At 45.3% G+C, this 16284-nt stretch overlaps 1 protein-coding gene across 1 annotated transcript in view; it reads right to left on the minus strand.

The window, feature by feature from the left end:
* Window positions 1-2673: 2673 nt before the first annotated feature.
* Window positions 2674-16284, minus strand: part of LOC130293296 (taste receptor type 1 member 1-like) — a 36685-nt gene continuing 23074 nt past the window's right edge. Inside the window, exon 3 of the mRNA XM_056541800.1 lies at window positions 2674-3013. Coding sequence (XP_056397775.1) covers window positions 2674-2973 — 300 coding nt within the window. The 5' untranslated portion in view covers window positions 2974-3013. The remainder of the gene's footprint in view (window positions 3014-16284) is intronic.

The raw sequence follows: 16284 nt of genomic DNA on the forward strand, positions 1-16284 counted from the left end.
GGACACTGTGTACATACATTACATTACTTATCCTGTACTGATCCTGAGTTATATCCTATATTATACTCCAGAGCTGTACTCACTATTCTGCTGGTGAGGTCACTGTGTACATACATTACATTACTTATCCTGTACTGATCCTGAGTTATATCCTGTATTATACCCCAGAGCTGTACTCACTATTCTGCTGGTGAGGTCACTGTGTACATACATTACATTACTTATCCTGTACTGATCCTGAGTTATATCCTGTATTATACTCCAGAGCTGTACTCACTATTCTGCTGGTGAGGTCACTGTGTACATACATTACATTACTTATCCTGTACTGATCCTGAGTTATATCCTGTATTATACTCCAGAGCTGTACTCACTATTCTGCTGGTGGGGACACTGTGTACATACATAACATTACTTATCCTGTACTGACCCTGAGTTATATCCTGTATTATACTCCAGAGCTGTACTCACTATTCTGCTGGTGGGGACACTGTGTACATACATTACATTACTTATCCTGTACTGATCCTGAATTATATCCTGTATTATACTCCAGAGCTGTACTCACTATTCTGCTGGTGAGATCACTGTGTACATACATTACATTACTTATCCTGTACTGATCCTGAGTTATATCCTATATTATACTCCAGAGCTGTACTCACTATTCTGCTGGTGAGGTCACTGTGTACATACATTACATTACTTATCCTGTACTGATCCTGAGTTATATCCTGTATTATACTCCAGATCTGTACTCACTATTCTGCTGGTGAGATCACTGTGTACATACATTACATTACTTATCCTGTACTGATCCTGAGTTATATCCTGTATTATACTCCAAAGCTGTACTCACTATTCTGCTGGTGAGATCACTGTGTACATACATTACATTACTTATCCTATACTGATCCTGAGTTATATCCTGTATTATACTGCAGAGCTGTACTCACTATTCTGCTGGTGAGGTCCTGTACTGATCCTGAGTTATATCCTGTATTATACTCCAGAGCTGTACTCACTATTCTGCTGGTGAGGTCACTGTGTACATACATTACATTACTTATCCTGTACTGATCCTGAGTTACATCCTATATTATACTCCAGAGCTGTACTCACTATTCTGCTGGTGAGGTCACTGTGCACATACATTACATTACTTATCCTGTACTGATCCTGAGTTATATCCTGTATTATACTCCAGAGCTGTACTCACTATTCTGCTGGTGAGGTCACTGTGTACATACATTACATTACTTATCCTGTCCTGATCCTGAGTTATATCCTATATTATACTCCAGAGCTGTACTCACTATTCTGCTGGTGGGGACACTGTGTACATACATTACATTACTTATCCTGTACTGATCCTGAGTTATATCCTATATTATACTCCAGAGCTGTACTCACTATTCTGCTGGTGAGGTCACTGTGTACATACATTACATTACTTATCCTGTACTGATCCTGAGTTATATCCTGTATTATACCCCAGAGCTGTACTCACTATTCTGGTGGTGAGGTCACTGTGTACATACATTACATTACTTATCCTGTACTGATCCTGAGTTATATCCTGTATTATACTCCAGAGCTGTACTCACTATTCTGCTGGTGAGGTCACTGTGTACATACATTACATTACTTATCCTGTACTGATCCTGAGTTATATCCTGTATTATACTCCAGAGCTGTACTCACTATTCTGCTGGTGGGGACACTGTGTACATACATTACATTACTTATCCTGTACTGACCCTGAGTTATATCCTGTATTATACTCCAGAGCTGTACTCACTATTCTGCTGGTGGGGACACTGTGTACATACATTACATTACTTATCCTGTCCTGATCCTGAGTTATATCCTATATTATACTCCAGAGCTGTACTCACTATTCTGCTGGTGGGGACACTGTGTACATACATTACATTACTTATCCTGTACTGATCCTGAGTTATATCCTATATTATACTCCAGAGCTGTACTCACTATTCTGCTGGTGAGGTCACTGTGTACATACATTACATTACTTATCCTGTACTGATCCTGAGTTATATCCTGTATTATACCCCAGAGCTGTACTCACTATTCTGCTGGTGAGGTCACTGTGTACATACATTACATTACTTATCCTGTACTGATCCTGAGTTATATCCTGTATTATACTCCAGAGCTGTACTCACTATTCTGCTGGTGAGGTCACTGTGTACATACATTACATTACTTATCCTGTACTGATCCTGAGTTATATCCTGTATTATACTCCAGAGCTGTACTCACTATTCTGCTCGTGGGGACACTGTGTACATACATAACATTACTTATCCTGTACTGATCCTGAGTTATATCCTGTATTATACCCCAGAGCTGTACTCACTATTCTGCTGGTGAGGTCACTGTGTACATACATTACATTACTTATCCTGTACTGATCCTGAGTTATATCCTGTATTATACTCCAGAGCTGTACTCACTATTCTGCTGGTGAGGTCACTGTGTACATACATTACATTACTTATCCTGTACTGATCCTGAGTTATATCCTGTATTATACTCCAGAGCTGTACTCACTATTCTGCTGGTGGGGACACTGTGTACATACATAACATTACTTATCCTGTACTGACCCTGAGTTATATCCTGTATTATACTCCAGAGCTGTACTCACTATTCTGCTGGTGGGGACACTGTGTAGTCTCTTACCTGCGGCATGAGGAATTTCCCTAATATACTCGCAGTAACAAAAGCGAAGCTGCTGCTGGCCGGTCCAACCAACGCAATGGTTTTCATTTCATAGTCACTGAAGTTGTTTTTTATCTTTATATAGGGGGCCGCGCACTGGGAGAGGATCCTGAGGGTCCCATAGATGTTGGCGGAGTCTGAACAGGTGTCGTAAAGCTCGTAGCCCAGGGTGACATTGGGGAGAAGCCGACTGGAGTTATTGATTTCATTGATGGTGAATCTCATGGCTTGGAGCAGATGATAACCTTGTGAATTGAAGGAGGTTCTGTAAGAAAAAACAATTATTGCTTAAAGCAGTGTTTCCCCAACCAGGGTGCCTCCAGCTGTTGCAAAACTACAACTCCCAGCATGCCCAAACAGCCAACAGCAGTCCGTGCATACTGGGAGTTGTAGTTTTGCAGCAGCTGGACGCACACGGATTGTGAAATGCTGATCAAAAGCAATGTACCCCAAACCTTCAGCTCTACAGCTGTCACAAAACTACAACTCCCAGCATGCACGAACAGTCGCATATTACTTTTAGTCTCCGTTAGGGACTTAAAGGGGTATTCCAGGAAAAAACTTTTTTTTATATATCAACTGGCTCCAGAAAGTTAAACAGATTTGTAAATTACTTCTATTAAAAAATCTTAATCCTTTAAATAATTATCAGCTGCTGAAGTTGAGTTGTTCTTTTCTGTCTGACAACAGTGCTCTCTGCTGACATCTCTGCTTGTCTCAGGAACTGCACAGAGTAGAATAGGTTTTCTATGGGGATTTGCTTCTACTTTGAACAGTTCCCAAGACAGGTGTCATCAGAGAGCACTTAGACAGAAAAGAAAAACTCAACTTCAGCAGCTAAAAAGTACTGAAAGGATTAAGATTTCTTAATAGAAGTAATTTACAAATCTGTTTAACTTTCTGGAGCCAGTTGATATATGTAAAAAAGTATTTTCCTGGATAACCCCTTTAAGAATGTAATCACTTGATCGCTTGTATAGTACAATGCAATACCAATGTATATTACTCCAGTGTTTCCCACCCAGGTTGCCTCCAGCTGTTTCAAAACTACAACTCCCAGCATGCCCAGACAGACAACGGCTGTCCGGCCATGCTGGGAGTTGTAGTTTTGCAACAGCTGGAGACACACTGGTTGGGAAACATGGCCATAAGTATTATAAACGAAGGATGTTGGGAGTTGTAAGTTCACAACAGCTCACCTTTTATTATTATTATTAATAATAATAATAAAAAGTAATAATAATAATAATAAAAAGTATTATATAATATTAATGTATTATATAATAATAATCATAATTATAATAATAATAAAGTATTATTGTTATACTTAATATTTTATTATATTAATATTAGTGTTACAAACAATGACCCACACCAACATTGTTAAATTCCCCCCAAAGTATATTATACAATTCAACAATATTTTATTATACAACAAATTAACTTTTTTCCCCATAAAACATTTTTACGTAATTGCCCCCATCTCACCCTTCACAATTGTCAATCAGAGGAGTGGAGGATGTTGATGCATCCGCTTTATGATAAGTGAATAATCCCGCGATGACAAAGTCGCCCGATTTGCTAAATTCCGTCTTATATTTGGTTTCGGTGCAGCCCAGTGCTGGGTAGAAATGAAGAATGAAGAAGATGATAGGATACAATCCTGGGGATGTAGTCATGATGTATTCAGGACCACGGTGGGACAATGGTGCCGGTGCAGGACAGAGTTCTGGTTTGCCGTCTATGAGTAGAGTTGTTTGCTCTCCAGGGGCGATGGTGACGCCTATGTAAATACATATGATGGACGCCCGGCCGCAGGATCAGCATACAGCCTCATTTGTATATGTGTAGACTGAGTCGTCAGGGATTATACAGAAGAGGAAACTGTAAGTGCCGAGATAAATGTATCCAAATGTGGGATCAGCAAATGAATCTCCAAAGGGATCAAACTCTTAGGAGACCAAATATTTGGCATCACATAAGAGATGACGAAGTGACTCCAACCCTCATATATATATATATATATATATATATATATGTGTATATATATATATATATATATATATATATATATATATATATATACAGTATATCCTATAAGTGAGTCCACCCCTCATATACAGTGGGGCAAAAAAGTATTTAGTCAGCCACCAATTGTACAAGTTCTCCCCCTTATAAAGATGAGGCTGTAATTATCATCATAGGTTATAACCTCAACTATGAGAGACAGAATGAGGAAAAATCCATAAAATCACATTGTCTGATTTTTAAAGAATTCATTTGCAAATTATGGTGGAAAATAAGTATTTGGTCAATAACAAAAGTTCATCTCAATACTTTGTTATATCCCTTTGTTGGCAATGACAGAGGTCACATGTTTTCTGTCTTCACAAGGTTTTCACACACTGTTGCTGGTATTTTGGCCCATTCCTCCATGCAGATCTCCTCTAGAGCAGTGATGTTTTGAGGCTGTCGCTGGGCAACATGAACTTTTAACTCCCTTCAAAGGTTTTCTATGGGGTTGAGATCTGGAGACTGGCTAGGCCACTCCAGGACCTTGAAATGCTTCTTACGAAACCACTTCTTCGTTGCCCGGGCGGTGTGTTTGGGATCATTGTCATGCTGAAAGACCCAGCCACGTTTCATCTTCAATGCCTTGCTGATGGAAGGCGGTTTTCATTCAAAATCTCACGATACATGGCCCCATTCATTCTTTCCTTTACACGGATCAGTCGTCCTGGTCCCTTTGCTGAAAAACAGCCCCAAAGCATGATGTTTCCACCCCCATGCTTCACAGTAGGTATGATGTTCTTTGGATGCAACTCAGTATTCTATCTCCTCCAAACATGATGAGTTGAGTTTTTACCAAAAAGTTCTACTTTGGTTTCATCTGACCATATGACATTCTCCCAATCCTCTTCTGGATCATTCAAATGCTCTATAGCAAACTTCAGACAGGCCCAGACATGTACTGGCTTAAGCCTGGGGACACGTCTGTTACGCCGAGCGCTCCGGGTCCCCGCTCCTCCCCGGAGCGCTCGCAGCGTTCTCTCATTCGCAGCGCCCCGGTCAGACCTGCTGACCGGGTGCGCTGCAATATTACTCCCAGCCGGGATGCGATTCGCGATGCGGGACGTGCCCGCTCGCGATGCGCATCTCGGCTCCCGTACCTGACCCGTTCCCCGTCTGTGTTGTCCCGGCGCGCGCGCCGGGTCTCTGCCATTTAAAGGGCCACTGCGCCACTGATTGGCGCAGCAGGCCTAATCAGTATTCTCACCTGTGCACTCCCTACTTATACCTCACTTCCCCTGCACTCCCTCGCCGGATCTTGTTGCCATTGTGCCAGTGAAAGCGTTTCCTTGTGTGTTCCTAGCCTGTGTTCCAGACCTCCTGCCGTTGCCCCTGACTACGATCCTTGCTGCCTGCCCTGACCTTCTGCTACGTCCGACCTTGCTCTTGTCTACTCCCTTGTACCGCGCCTATCTTCAGCAGTCAGAGAGGTTGAGCCGTTGCTGGTGGATACGACCTGGTTGCTACCGCCGCTGCAAGACCATCCCGCTTTGCGGCGGGCTCTGGTGAATACCAGTAGCAACTTAGAACCGGTTCACCAACACGGTCCACGCCAATCCCTCTCTGGCACAGAGGATCCACCTCCAGCCAGCCGAATCGTGACAGTAGATCCGGCCATGGATCCCGCTGAAGTCCCACTGCCAGTTGTCGCCGACCTCACCACGGTGGTCGCCCAGCAGTCGCAACAGATAGCGCAACAAGGTCACCAGCTGTCTCAACTGACCGTGATGCTACAGCAGCTATTACCACAGCTCCAGCAACAATCTCCTCCGCCAGCTCCTGCACCTCCTCCGCAGCGAGTGGCCGCTTCCGGCTTACGATTATCCTTGCCGGATAAATTTGATGGGGACTCTAAGTTTTGCCGTGGCTTTCTTTCGCAATGTTCCCTGCACTTGGAGATGATGTCGGACCAGTTTCCAACTGAAAGGTCTAAGGTGGCTTTCGTAGTCAGCCTTCTGTCTGGGAAAGCTCTGTCATGGGCCACACCGCTCTGGGACCGCAATGACCCTGTCACTGCCTCTGTACACTCCTTCTTCACGGAGATCTGAAGTGTGTTTGAGGAACCTGCACGAGCCTCTTCTGCTGAGACTGCCCTGCTGAACCTGGTCCAGGGTAATTCTTCTGTTGGCGAGTACGCCATCCAATTCCGTACTCTTGCCTCCGAATTATCCTGGAATAATGAGGCCCTCTGCGCGACCTTTAAAAAAGGCCTATCCAGCAACATTAAAGATGTGCTGGCCGCACGAGAAATTCCTGCTAACCTGCATGAACTTATTCATCTTGCCACCCGCATTGACATGCGTTTTTCCGAAAGGCGTCAGGAGCTCCGCAAGGATATGGACTTTGTTCGCACGAGGCGGTTTCTCTCCCCGGCTCCTCTCTCCTCTGGTCCTCTGCAATCCGTTACTGTGCCTCCCGCCGTGGAGGCTATGCAAGTTGACCGGTCTCGCTTGACACCTCAAGAGAGGACACGACGCCGCATGGAGAACCTATGCCTGTACTGTGCCGGTACCGAACACTTCTTGAAAGATTGTCCTATCCGTCCTCCCCGCCTGGAAAGACGTATGCTGACTCCGCACAAAGATGAGACAGTTCTTGATGTCTACTCTGCTTCTCCACGCCTTACTGTGCCTGTGCGGATATCTTCCTCTACCTTCTCCTTCTCTGCTACGGCCTTCTTGGATTCCGGATCTGCAGGAAATTTTATTTTGGCCTCTCACATCAACAGGTTCAACATCCCGGTGACCAGTCTCGCCAGACCCCTCTACATCAATTCTGTTAACAATGAAAGATTGGACTGTACCGTGCGTTACCGCACGGAACCTCTCCTAATGTGCATCGGACCTCATCACGAAAAAATTGAATTTTTGGTCCTCTCCAACTGCACTTCTGAAATTCTTCTTGGATTACCGTGGCTTCAACGCCATTCCCCAACCCTTGATTGGTCCACAGGAGAAATCAAGAACTGGGGTACTTCTTGTCACAAGGACTGTCTTAAATCGGTTCCCAGTACTCCTTGCCGTGACCCTGTGGTTCCCCCTGTATCCGGTCTTCCTAAGGCTTATATGGACTATTCTGACGTTTTTTGCAAAAAGCAAGCTGAGACTTTGCCTCCTCACAGGCCTTATGACTGTCCTATTGACCTCCTCCCGGGTACTACCCCACCCCGGGGCAGAATCTATCCTCTGTCTGCTCCTGAGACTCTTGCCATGTCGGAGTACATCCAGGAGAATTTAAAAAAGGGGTTTATCCGCAAGTCCTCCTCTCCTGCCGGAGCTGGATTTTTTTTTGTGTCCAAAAAAGATGGCTCCCTACGTCCTTGTATTGATTACCGCGGACTTAATAAAATCACGGTAAAAAACCGCTACCCCTTACCTCTTATCTCGGAACTCTTTGATCGCTTACAAGGTGCCCACATCTTTACCAAACTGGACTTAAGAGGTGCTTATAATCTCATCCGCATCAGGGAGGGGGACGAATGGAAGACCGCATTTAACACCAGAGATGGACACTTTGAGTATCTGGTCATGCCCTTTGGCCTATGCAACGCCCCTGCCGTCTTCCAAGACTTTGTTAATGAAATTTTTCGTGATCTCCTATATTCCTGTGTTGTGGTTTATCTGGACGATATTCTGATTTTTTTCTGCCAACTTAGAAGAACACCGCCAGCATGTCCGCATGGTTCTTCAGAGACTTCGTGACAATCAACTTTATGCCAAAATGGAGAAATGTCTCTTTGAATGTCAATCTCTTCCTTTCCTAGGATACTTGGTCTCTGGCCAGGGACTACAAATGGACCCAGATAAACTCTCTGCCATCTTAGATTGGCCACGCCCCTCCGGACTCCGTGCTATCCAACGTTTTTTGGGGTTCGCCAATTATTACAGACAGTTTATTCCACACTTTTCCACTATTGTGGCTCCTATCGTGGCTTTAACCAAGAAAAATGCCAATCCCAAGTCCTGGTCCCCCCAAGCGGAAGACGCATTTAAACATCTCAAGTCTGCCTTTTCTTCCGCTCCCGTGCTCTCCAGACCTGACCCATCTAAACCCTTCCTATTGGAGGTAGATGCCTCCTCAGTGGGAGCTGGAGCTGTCCTTCTACAAAAAAATTCTTCCGGGCATGCTGTGACTTGTGTTTTTTTTTCTAGGACCTTCTCCCCGGCGGAGAGAAACTATTCCATCGGGGATCGAGAACTACTGGCCATTAAATTGGCGCTTGAGGAATGGAGGCACCTGCTGGAGGGATCAAAATTTCCAGTTATCATATACACTGATCACAAGAATCTCTCCTATCTCCAGTCTGCCCAACGGCTGAATCCTCGCCAGGCTAGGTGGTCGTTGTTCTTTGCCCGTTTTAACTTTGAAATCCATTTTCGCCCTGCTGACAAGAACATTAGGGCCGATGCCCTCTCTCGTTCCTCGGATGCCTCGGAAGTAGAGGTCTCTCCGCAACACATCATTCCTCCTGACTGCCTGATCTCCACTTCTCCAGCTTCCATCAGGCAAACTCCTCCGGGGAAGACCTTCGTTTCTCCACGCCAGCGTCTCGGGATTCTCAAATGGGGACACTCCTCCCACCTCGCAGGCCATGTGGGCATCAAAAAATCCTTGCAACTCATCTCTCGATTTTATTGGTGGCCGACTCTGGAGACTGATGTTATTGATTTCGTGCGGGCCTGTACTGTCTGTGCCCGGGATAAGACTCCTCGCCAGAAGCCTGCTGGTCTCCTTCATCCTCTGCCTGTTCCTGAACAGCCTTGGTCACAGATTGGTATGAACTTTATTACGGACTTGCCCTCATCCCGTGGCAACACAGTTGTTTGGGTGGTCGTTGATCTATTTTCCAAGATGGCACATTTTATTCCTCTTCCTGGTCTTCCTTCAGCGCCTCAGTTGGCAAAGCAATTTTTTGTACACATTTTTCGCCTTCATGGATTGCCCACGCATATCGTCTCAGATAGAGGCGTCCAATTCGTGTCTAAATTCTGGAGGGCTCTCTGTAAACAGCTCAAGATCAAATTAAACTTCTTTTCTTCTTATCATCCCCAATCCAATGGGCAAGTAGAAAGAGTTAATCAGGTCCTGGGTGACTATTTACGGCATTTTGTTTCCTCCCGCCAGGATGACTGGGCAGATCTTCTACCATGGGCCGAATTCTCATACAACTTCAGAGTCTCCGAATCTTCTGCTAAATCCCCATTTTTCGTGGTGTACGGCCGTCACCCTCTTCCTCCCCTCCCCACTCCCATGCCCTCTGGTTTGCCCGCTGTGGATGAAGTGACTCGTGATCTTTCCACCATATGGAAAGAGACCCAAAATTCTCTTTTACAGGCTTCATCCCGGATGAAAAGATTTGCTGATAAAAAAAGAAGAACTCCCCCCATTTTTGCTCCCGGAGACAAGGTATGGCTCTCCGCTAAATATGTCCGCTTTCGTGTCCCCAGTTATAAACTGGGACCACGCTATCTTGGTCCTTTCAAAATCAAGTGCCAGATCAACCCTGTCTCTTACAAACTCCTTCTTCCTCCTTCTCTCCGTATTCCCAATGCCTTCCATGTCTCTCTCCTTAAACCACTCATCCTTAACCGCTTCTCTCCCAAAGTTGTTTCTCCCACTCCAGTTTCCGGATCTTCTGACGTCTTTCTATGAAGGAGATTCTAGCATCCAAGATGGTCAGAGGTAAAAGATTCTTCTTGGTCGACTGGGAGAATTGCGGCCCTGAGGAGAGATCCTGGGAACCTGAGGACAACATCCTGGACAAAAGTCTTATCCTCAGGTTCTATGGCTCAAAAAAGAGGGGGAGACCCAAGGGGGGGGGGGGGGTACTGTTACGCCGAGCCCTCCGGGTCCCCGCTCCTCCCCGGAGCGCTCGCAGCGTTCTCTCATTCGCAGCGCCCCGGTCAGACCTGCTGACCGGGTGCGCTGCGATATTACTCCCAGCCGGGATGCGATTCGCGATGCGGGACGCGCCCGCTCGCGATGCGCATCTCGGCTCCCGTACCTGACCCGTTCCCCGTCTGTGTTGTCCCGGCGCGCGCGGCCCCGCTCCTTAGGGCGCGCGCGCCGGGTCTCTGCCATTTAAAGGGCCGCTGCGCCACTGATTGGCGCAGCAGGCCTAATCAGTATTCTCACCTGTGCACTCCCTACTTATACCTCACTTCCCCTGCACTCCCTCGCCGGATCTTGTTGCCATTGTGCCAGTGAAAGCGTTTCCTTGTGTGTTCCTAGCCTGTGTTCCAGACCTCCTGCCGTTGCCCCTGACTACGATCCTTGCTGCCTGCCCTGACCTTCTGCTACGTCCGACCTTGCTCTTGTCTACTCCCTTGTACCGCGCCTATCTTCAGCAGTCAGAGAGGTTGAGCCGTTGCTGGTGGATACGACCTGGTTGCTACCGCCGCTGCAAGACCATCCCGCTTTGCGGCGGGCTCTGGTGAATACCAGTAGCAACTTAGAACCGGTCCACCAACACGGTCCACGCCAATCCCTCTCTGGCACAGAGGATCCACCTCCAGCCAGCCGAATCGTGACAACGTCTGGCACTGCATGATTTGAGTCCCTGGCGGCGTAGTGTGTTACTGATGGTAGCCTTTGTTACTTTGGTCCCAGCTCTCTGCAGGTCATTCACTTTACCTCCCCCCCAGCGTGTGTGGTCCTGGGATTTTTGCTCACCGTTCTTGTGATCATTTTGACACCACGGGGTGAGATCTTGCGTGGAACCCTAGATTGAGGGAGATTATCAGTGTCTTGTATGTCTTCCATTTTCTAATAATGGCTCCCACAGTTGATTTCCTCCAAGCTGCTTGCCTTTTGCAAATTCAGTCTTCACAGCCTGGTGCAGGTCTACAATTTCGTTTTTGGTGTCCTTCGACAGCTCTTTGGTCTTGGCCATAGTGGAGTTTGGAGTGTGACTGTTTGAGGTTGTGGACAGGTGTCTTTTATACTGATAACAAGTTCAAACAGGAGCCATTAATACAGGTAACGAGTGGAGGACAGAGGAGACTCTTAAAGCAGAAGTTACAGGTCTGTGAGAGCCAGAAATCTTCTTGTTTGTAGGTGACCAAATACTTATTTTACCGAGGAATTTACCAATTAATTCATTAGAAATCCTACAATGTGATTTCCTGTATTCTTTCCCCCCATTATGTCTCTCAGAGTTGAGGTATACCTATGATGAAAATTACAGGCCTCTCTCATGTTTTTAAGTGGGAGAACTTGCACAATTGGTGTCCGACTAAATACTTTTTTGCCCCACTGTAAGCTATGTAGGTAGCCCCCCTATTAGCTTGGTAGTTAGTCTCCATAATAGCTTGTAGGTAGTAGATAGATACCTAATGTGGGGGACCTCTGCTGCCTACCTAATGTGGGGGACTTAACTAATGTGGGGGAAATCTGTTAGATACCTAATGTGGGGGACTTCTGTTGCCTATGTGGGGAGCTAACAGATTTCCCCCACATTAGTTAAGTCCCCCACATTAGGTAGGCAGCAGAGGTCCCCTGATCGTAGGCAACCCTTCCCTCATAGTTGGCAGCAGTTTCTCCATAGTTGGCAGCAGTTACCCCATAGGAGACAACAGTTCCCCTATTGTAGGCAACAGTTCCTCCATAGCAGGCAGCAATTTCCACCACCCCCTCCCCTCCGACATACATACCTCCGGATGCTCTTTTTTCCCTGCGGTGCAGTGATCGTGGTGGGGGGTGCACTGTTCCCGAGGCAAGATGGCTGGCTATCAGCCACCATCTTACCAGGCACAGCGCTACATGTTTAGCGGCAGCCAGTATCTACATGTTGTACATGTACGTCACAGGTCGGAAAAACCTTCCATGACGTACATGTATGTCATGCGTCGGGAAGGGGATAAAACTAGTTTTAACTAGTTTAATGTCTGAGTGAAATGTCTCAAATCTTTCCTCCGACCCTAGCAGGCCTCTGTGTGAGTAATATCACATTACAGGGATAATAACCCCAATGATGTCACAGTACAGGGATAATGCACATAGTGATGTCACAGTACAGAGATAATACACAGCGATGTCACAGTACTGGGATAATAACCCCAATGATGTCACAGTACAGGGATAATACACACAATGATGTCACAGTACAGGGATAATGCACATAGTGATGTCACAGTACAGGAATAATACACACACAGTGATGTCACAGTACAGGGATAATACACAGCGATGTCACAGTACTGGGATAATAACCCCAATGATGTCACAGTACAGGGATAATACACACAATGATGTCACAGTACAGGGATAATACACACAGTGATGTCACAGTACAGGAATAATACACAGTGATGTCACAGTACAGAGATAATACACAGCGATGTCACAGTACTGGGATAATAACCCCTATGATGTCACAGTACAGGGATAATACACACAATGATGTCACAGTACAGGGATAATACACACAGTGATGTCACAGTACAGGAATAATACACAGTGATGTCACATTACAGGGATAATAACCCCAATGATGTCACAGTACAGGGATAATGCACACAGTGATGTCACAGTACAGGAATAATACACAGTGATGTCACAGTACAGGGATAATAACCCCAATGATGTCACAGTACAGGGATAATGCACACAGTGATGTCACAGTACAGGAATAATACACACACAGTGATGTCACAGTACAGAGATAATACACAGTGATGTCACAGTACAGGGATAATACACACAGTGATGTCACAGTACAGGGATAATAAACACAGTGATGTCACAGTACAGGGATAATACACAGTGATGTCACATTACAGGGATAATAACCCCAATGATGTTATAGTACAGGGAGAATGCACATAGTGATGTCACAGTACAGGAATAATACACACACAGTGATGTCACAGTACAGAGATAATACACAGTGATGTCACAGTACAGGGATAATAACCCCAATGATGTCACAGTACAGGGATAATGCACACAGTGATGTCACAGTACAGGAATGATACACAATGATGTCACAGTACAGGGATAATACACAGTGTTGTCACATTACAGGGATAATAACCCCAATGATGTCACAGTACAGGGATAATGCACACAGTGATGTCACAGTACAGGAATAATACACACACAGTGATGTCACAGTACAGAGATAATACACAGTGATGTCACAGTACAGGGATAATATACACAGTGATGTCACAGTACAGGGATAAAACACACAGTGATGTTACAGTACAGGGATAATACACACAGTGATGTCACAGTACAGGGATAATACACACAGTGATGTTACAGTACAGGGATAATACACAATGATGTCACAGTACAGGGATAATACACAGTGATGTCACAGTACAGGGATAATACACACAGTGATGTCACAGTACAGGGATAATACACAGTGATGTCACAGTACAGTGATAATACACAGTGATGTCACAGTACAGGGTTGATACACAGTGATGTCACAATACAGGGAAAATACACACAGTGATGTCACATTGCAGGGATAATATACACAGTGATGTCACAGTACAGGGATAATGCACACAGTGATGTCACAGTACAGGGATAATAATAATACACATTGATGTCACAGTACAGGGGTAATGCACAGCGATGTCACAGTACAGAGATAATACACAGTACAGGGATAATACAATGTGATGTCACAGTACAGTAATAATACACACAGTGATGTCACATTACAGGGATAATATATAGTGATGTCACAGTACAGGGATAATGCACAGTGATGTCACAGTTCAGGTATAATACACAGTGATGTCACAGTACAGAGATAATACACAGTGATGTCACAGTACAGGGATAATATACACAGTGATATCACAGTACAGGGATAATATACACAGTGATGTCACAGTACTGGGATAATATACAGAGTGATGTCACAGAACAGGGATAATACAATGTGATGTCACAGTACAGGGATAATATACACAGTGCTGGCGGTCCGCTGCGAGGCAAGCTGCCACCTGTTCCAGCCCCTGCCTCTCAGCGCACCCCCATGCCCTGAGTGTCCACTTGAAAAGGGAGGAACTGCAGTACCAGCAACTTGGACAGGAGAACATTCAGCTTCTGCACCGTTGGATAAGTGGGCGCTTACTGCTAGAAGTTGCTGCAGTGAAATGCTCGTACTTGTATCTTAAAATTGAGCTGGTGGTCCTTCCGGGAAGCGAGCTACCACCTGTTCCAGACCCTGCCTCTCAGCCTATCACTCCAACCTGTTTCATTGGATTCTTGTAGTAGTTCCACAGGTCATTTATGACGATGACCATAGGGCCTCACAATTGAAAAGATTGAAGAGAATTTTTTTTATTTAAATTGAAGATTTTGATTCACAAGTTTAATGTCCCGGGTGCTCGAAGCGTTTACTTTCAACTAATACTGTATGACCACAAAACCCAAAATAACAAGGAGTCACATGGCAGCACAATGACAGAGCCTAGAGGTGTCAGCAGCCCAACGAGACCCTAGGGCCTCACAACTGAAAAGATTAAAGATATTTTGTAAAATTTTAATTGAAGATTTTATATAGATTTAAAATGTTACAGTTTAATTTAATGTGCCAACAGCATGAGGAGACCATATGGTGGCACAATGACACAGTCTGGAGGTGGCAGCAGCATGAGGAGACCATAATGTGGCAGAATGACACAGCCTGGAGGTGGCAACAGCCTGATGAGACTATAAGGCCTCACAATTGAAAAGATTAAAGATATTTTGTTAAATTTAAATTGACGATTTCATATTGAGGAGACCATATGGTGGCACAATGACAGAGCCTGAAGGTGGGTGCAGTAGCATGACGGCCATGTTAACTGAGGGTTGAGTCTGAGGAACCCACCGATTGACTGGGGGTGTCCGATGTCACTTGGGATGAAGTGGATGACCGAGTGAACCAATCAATCACGTCTGCAGGGTTGCTGGTCGAGACACGATTGCTAGCTGACACCGGAAGCTCAGACCTCTCACTGCGACTCCTGCTGCCACATGCTCCTACACTGCTGCGACCTCTGCCTGATGAATTAAGACCTCTGCCACTCCTCTGTGCACATCTTGGCACTTCTGCCTGACAGGTGTGTAGTTTTGGCTGGCCTTTCACAGTAACTAGGCCCACAGTAACAAAATCGTACACCACATAGGTGTACATACAGTATACACTTATGAGAAGAGGACTATGCGCTCCAGTACGCTTATAACTGTTTTATAAATAACTAATCCCCTTATTGGAGGGGACGGCCCCTCCGGGGAATGGTACCCGTAACTAATGACCCCCTTAAAATATAACTTTTATTATCTTTATTAAGATCTAATTGTGTTTCTGACAATAAAAATAATGAGAATTAAAATTATCAGGCTGTGTTGTGGTGACAAGGTTTTCACTGCCCACTAGGTGGTGCTAGAGTCTTTTCTTCATATCGTTCAGTGGACTGCACTCAGTATTATAGTTTATTGCATGTCAGAGATTCC

Source organism: Hyla sarda, chromosome 10, assembly GCF_029499605.1.
Source record: "Hyla sarda isolate aHylSar1 chromosome 10, aHylSar1.hap1, whole genome shotgun sequence".
Lineage (NCBI taxonomy): Eukaryota > Metazoa > Chordata > Amphibia > Anura > Hylidae > Hyla > Hyla sarda.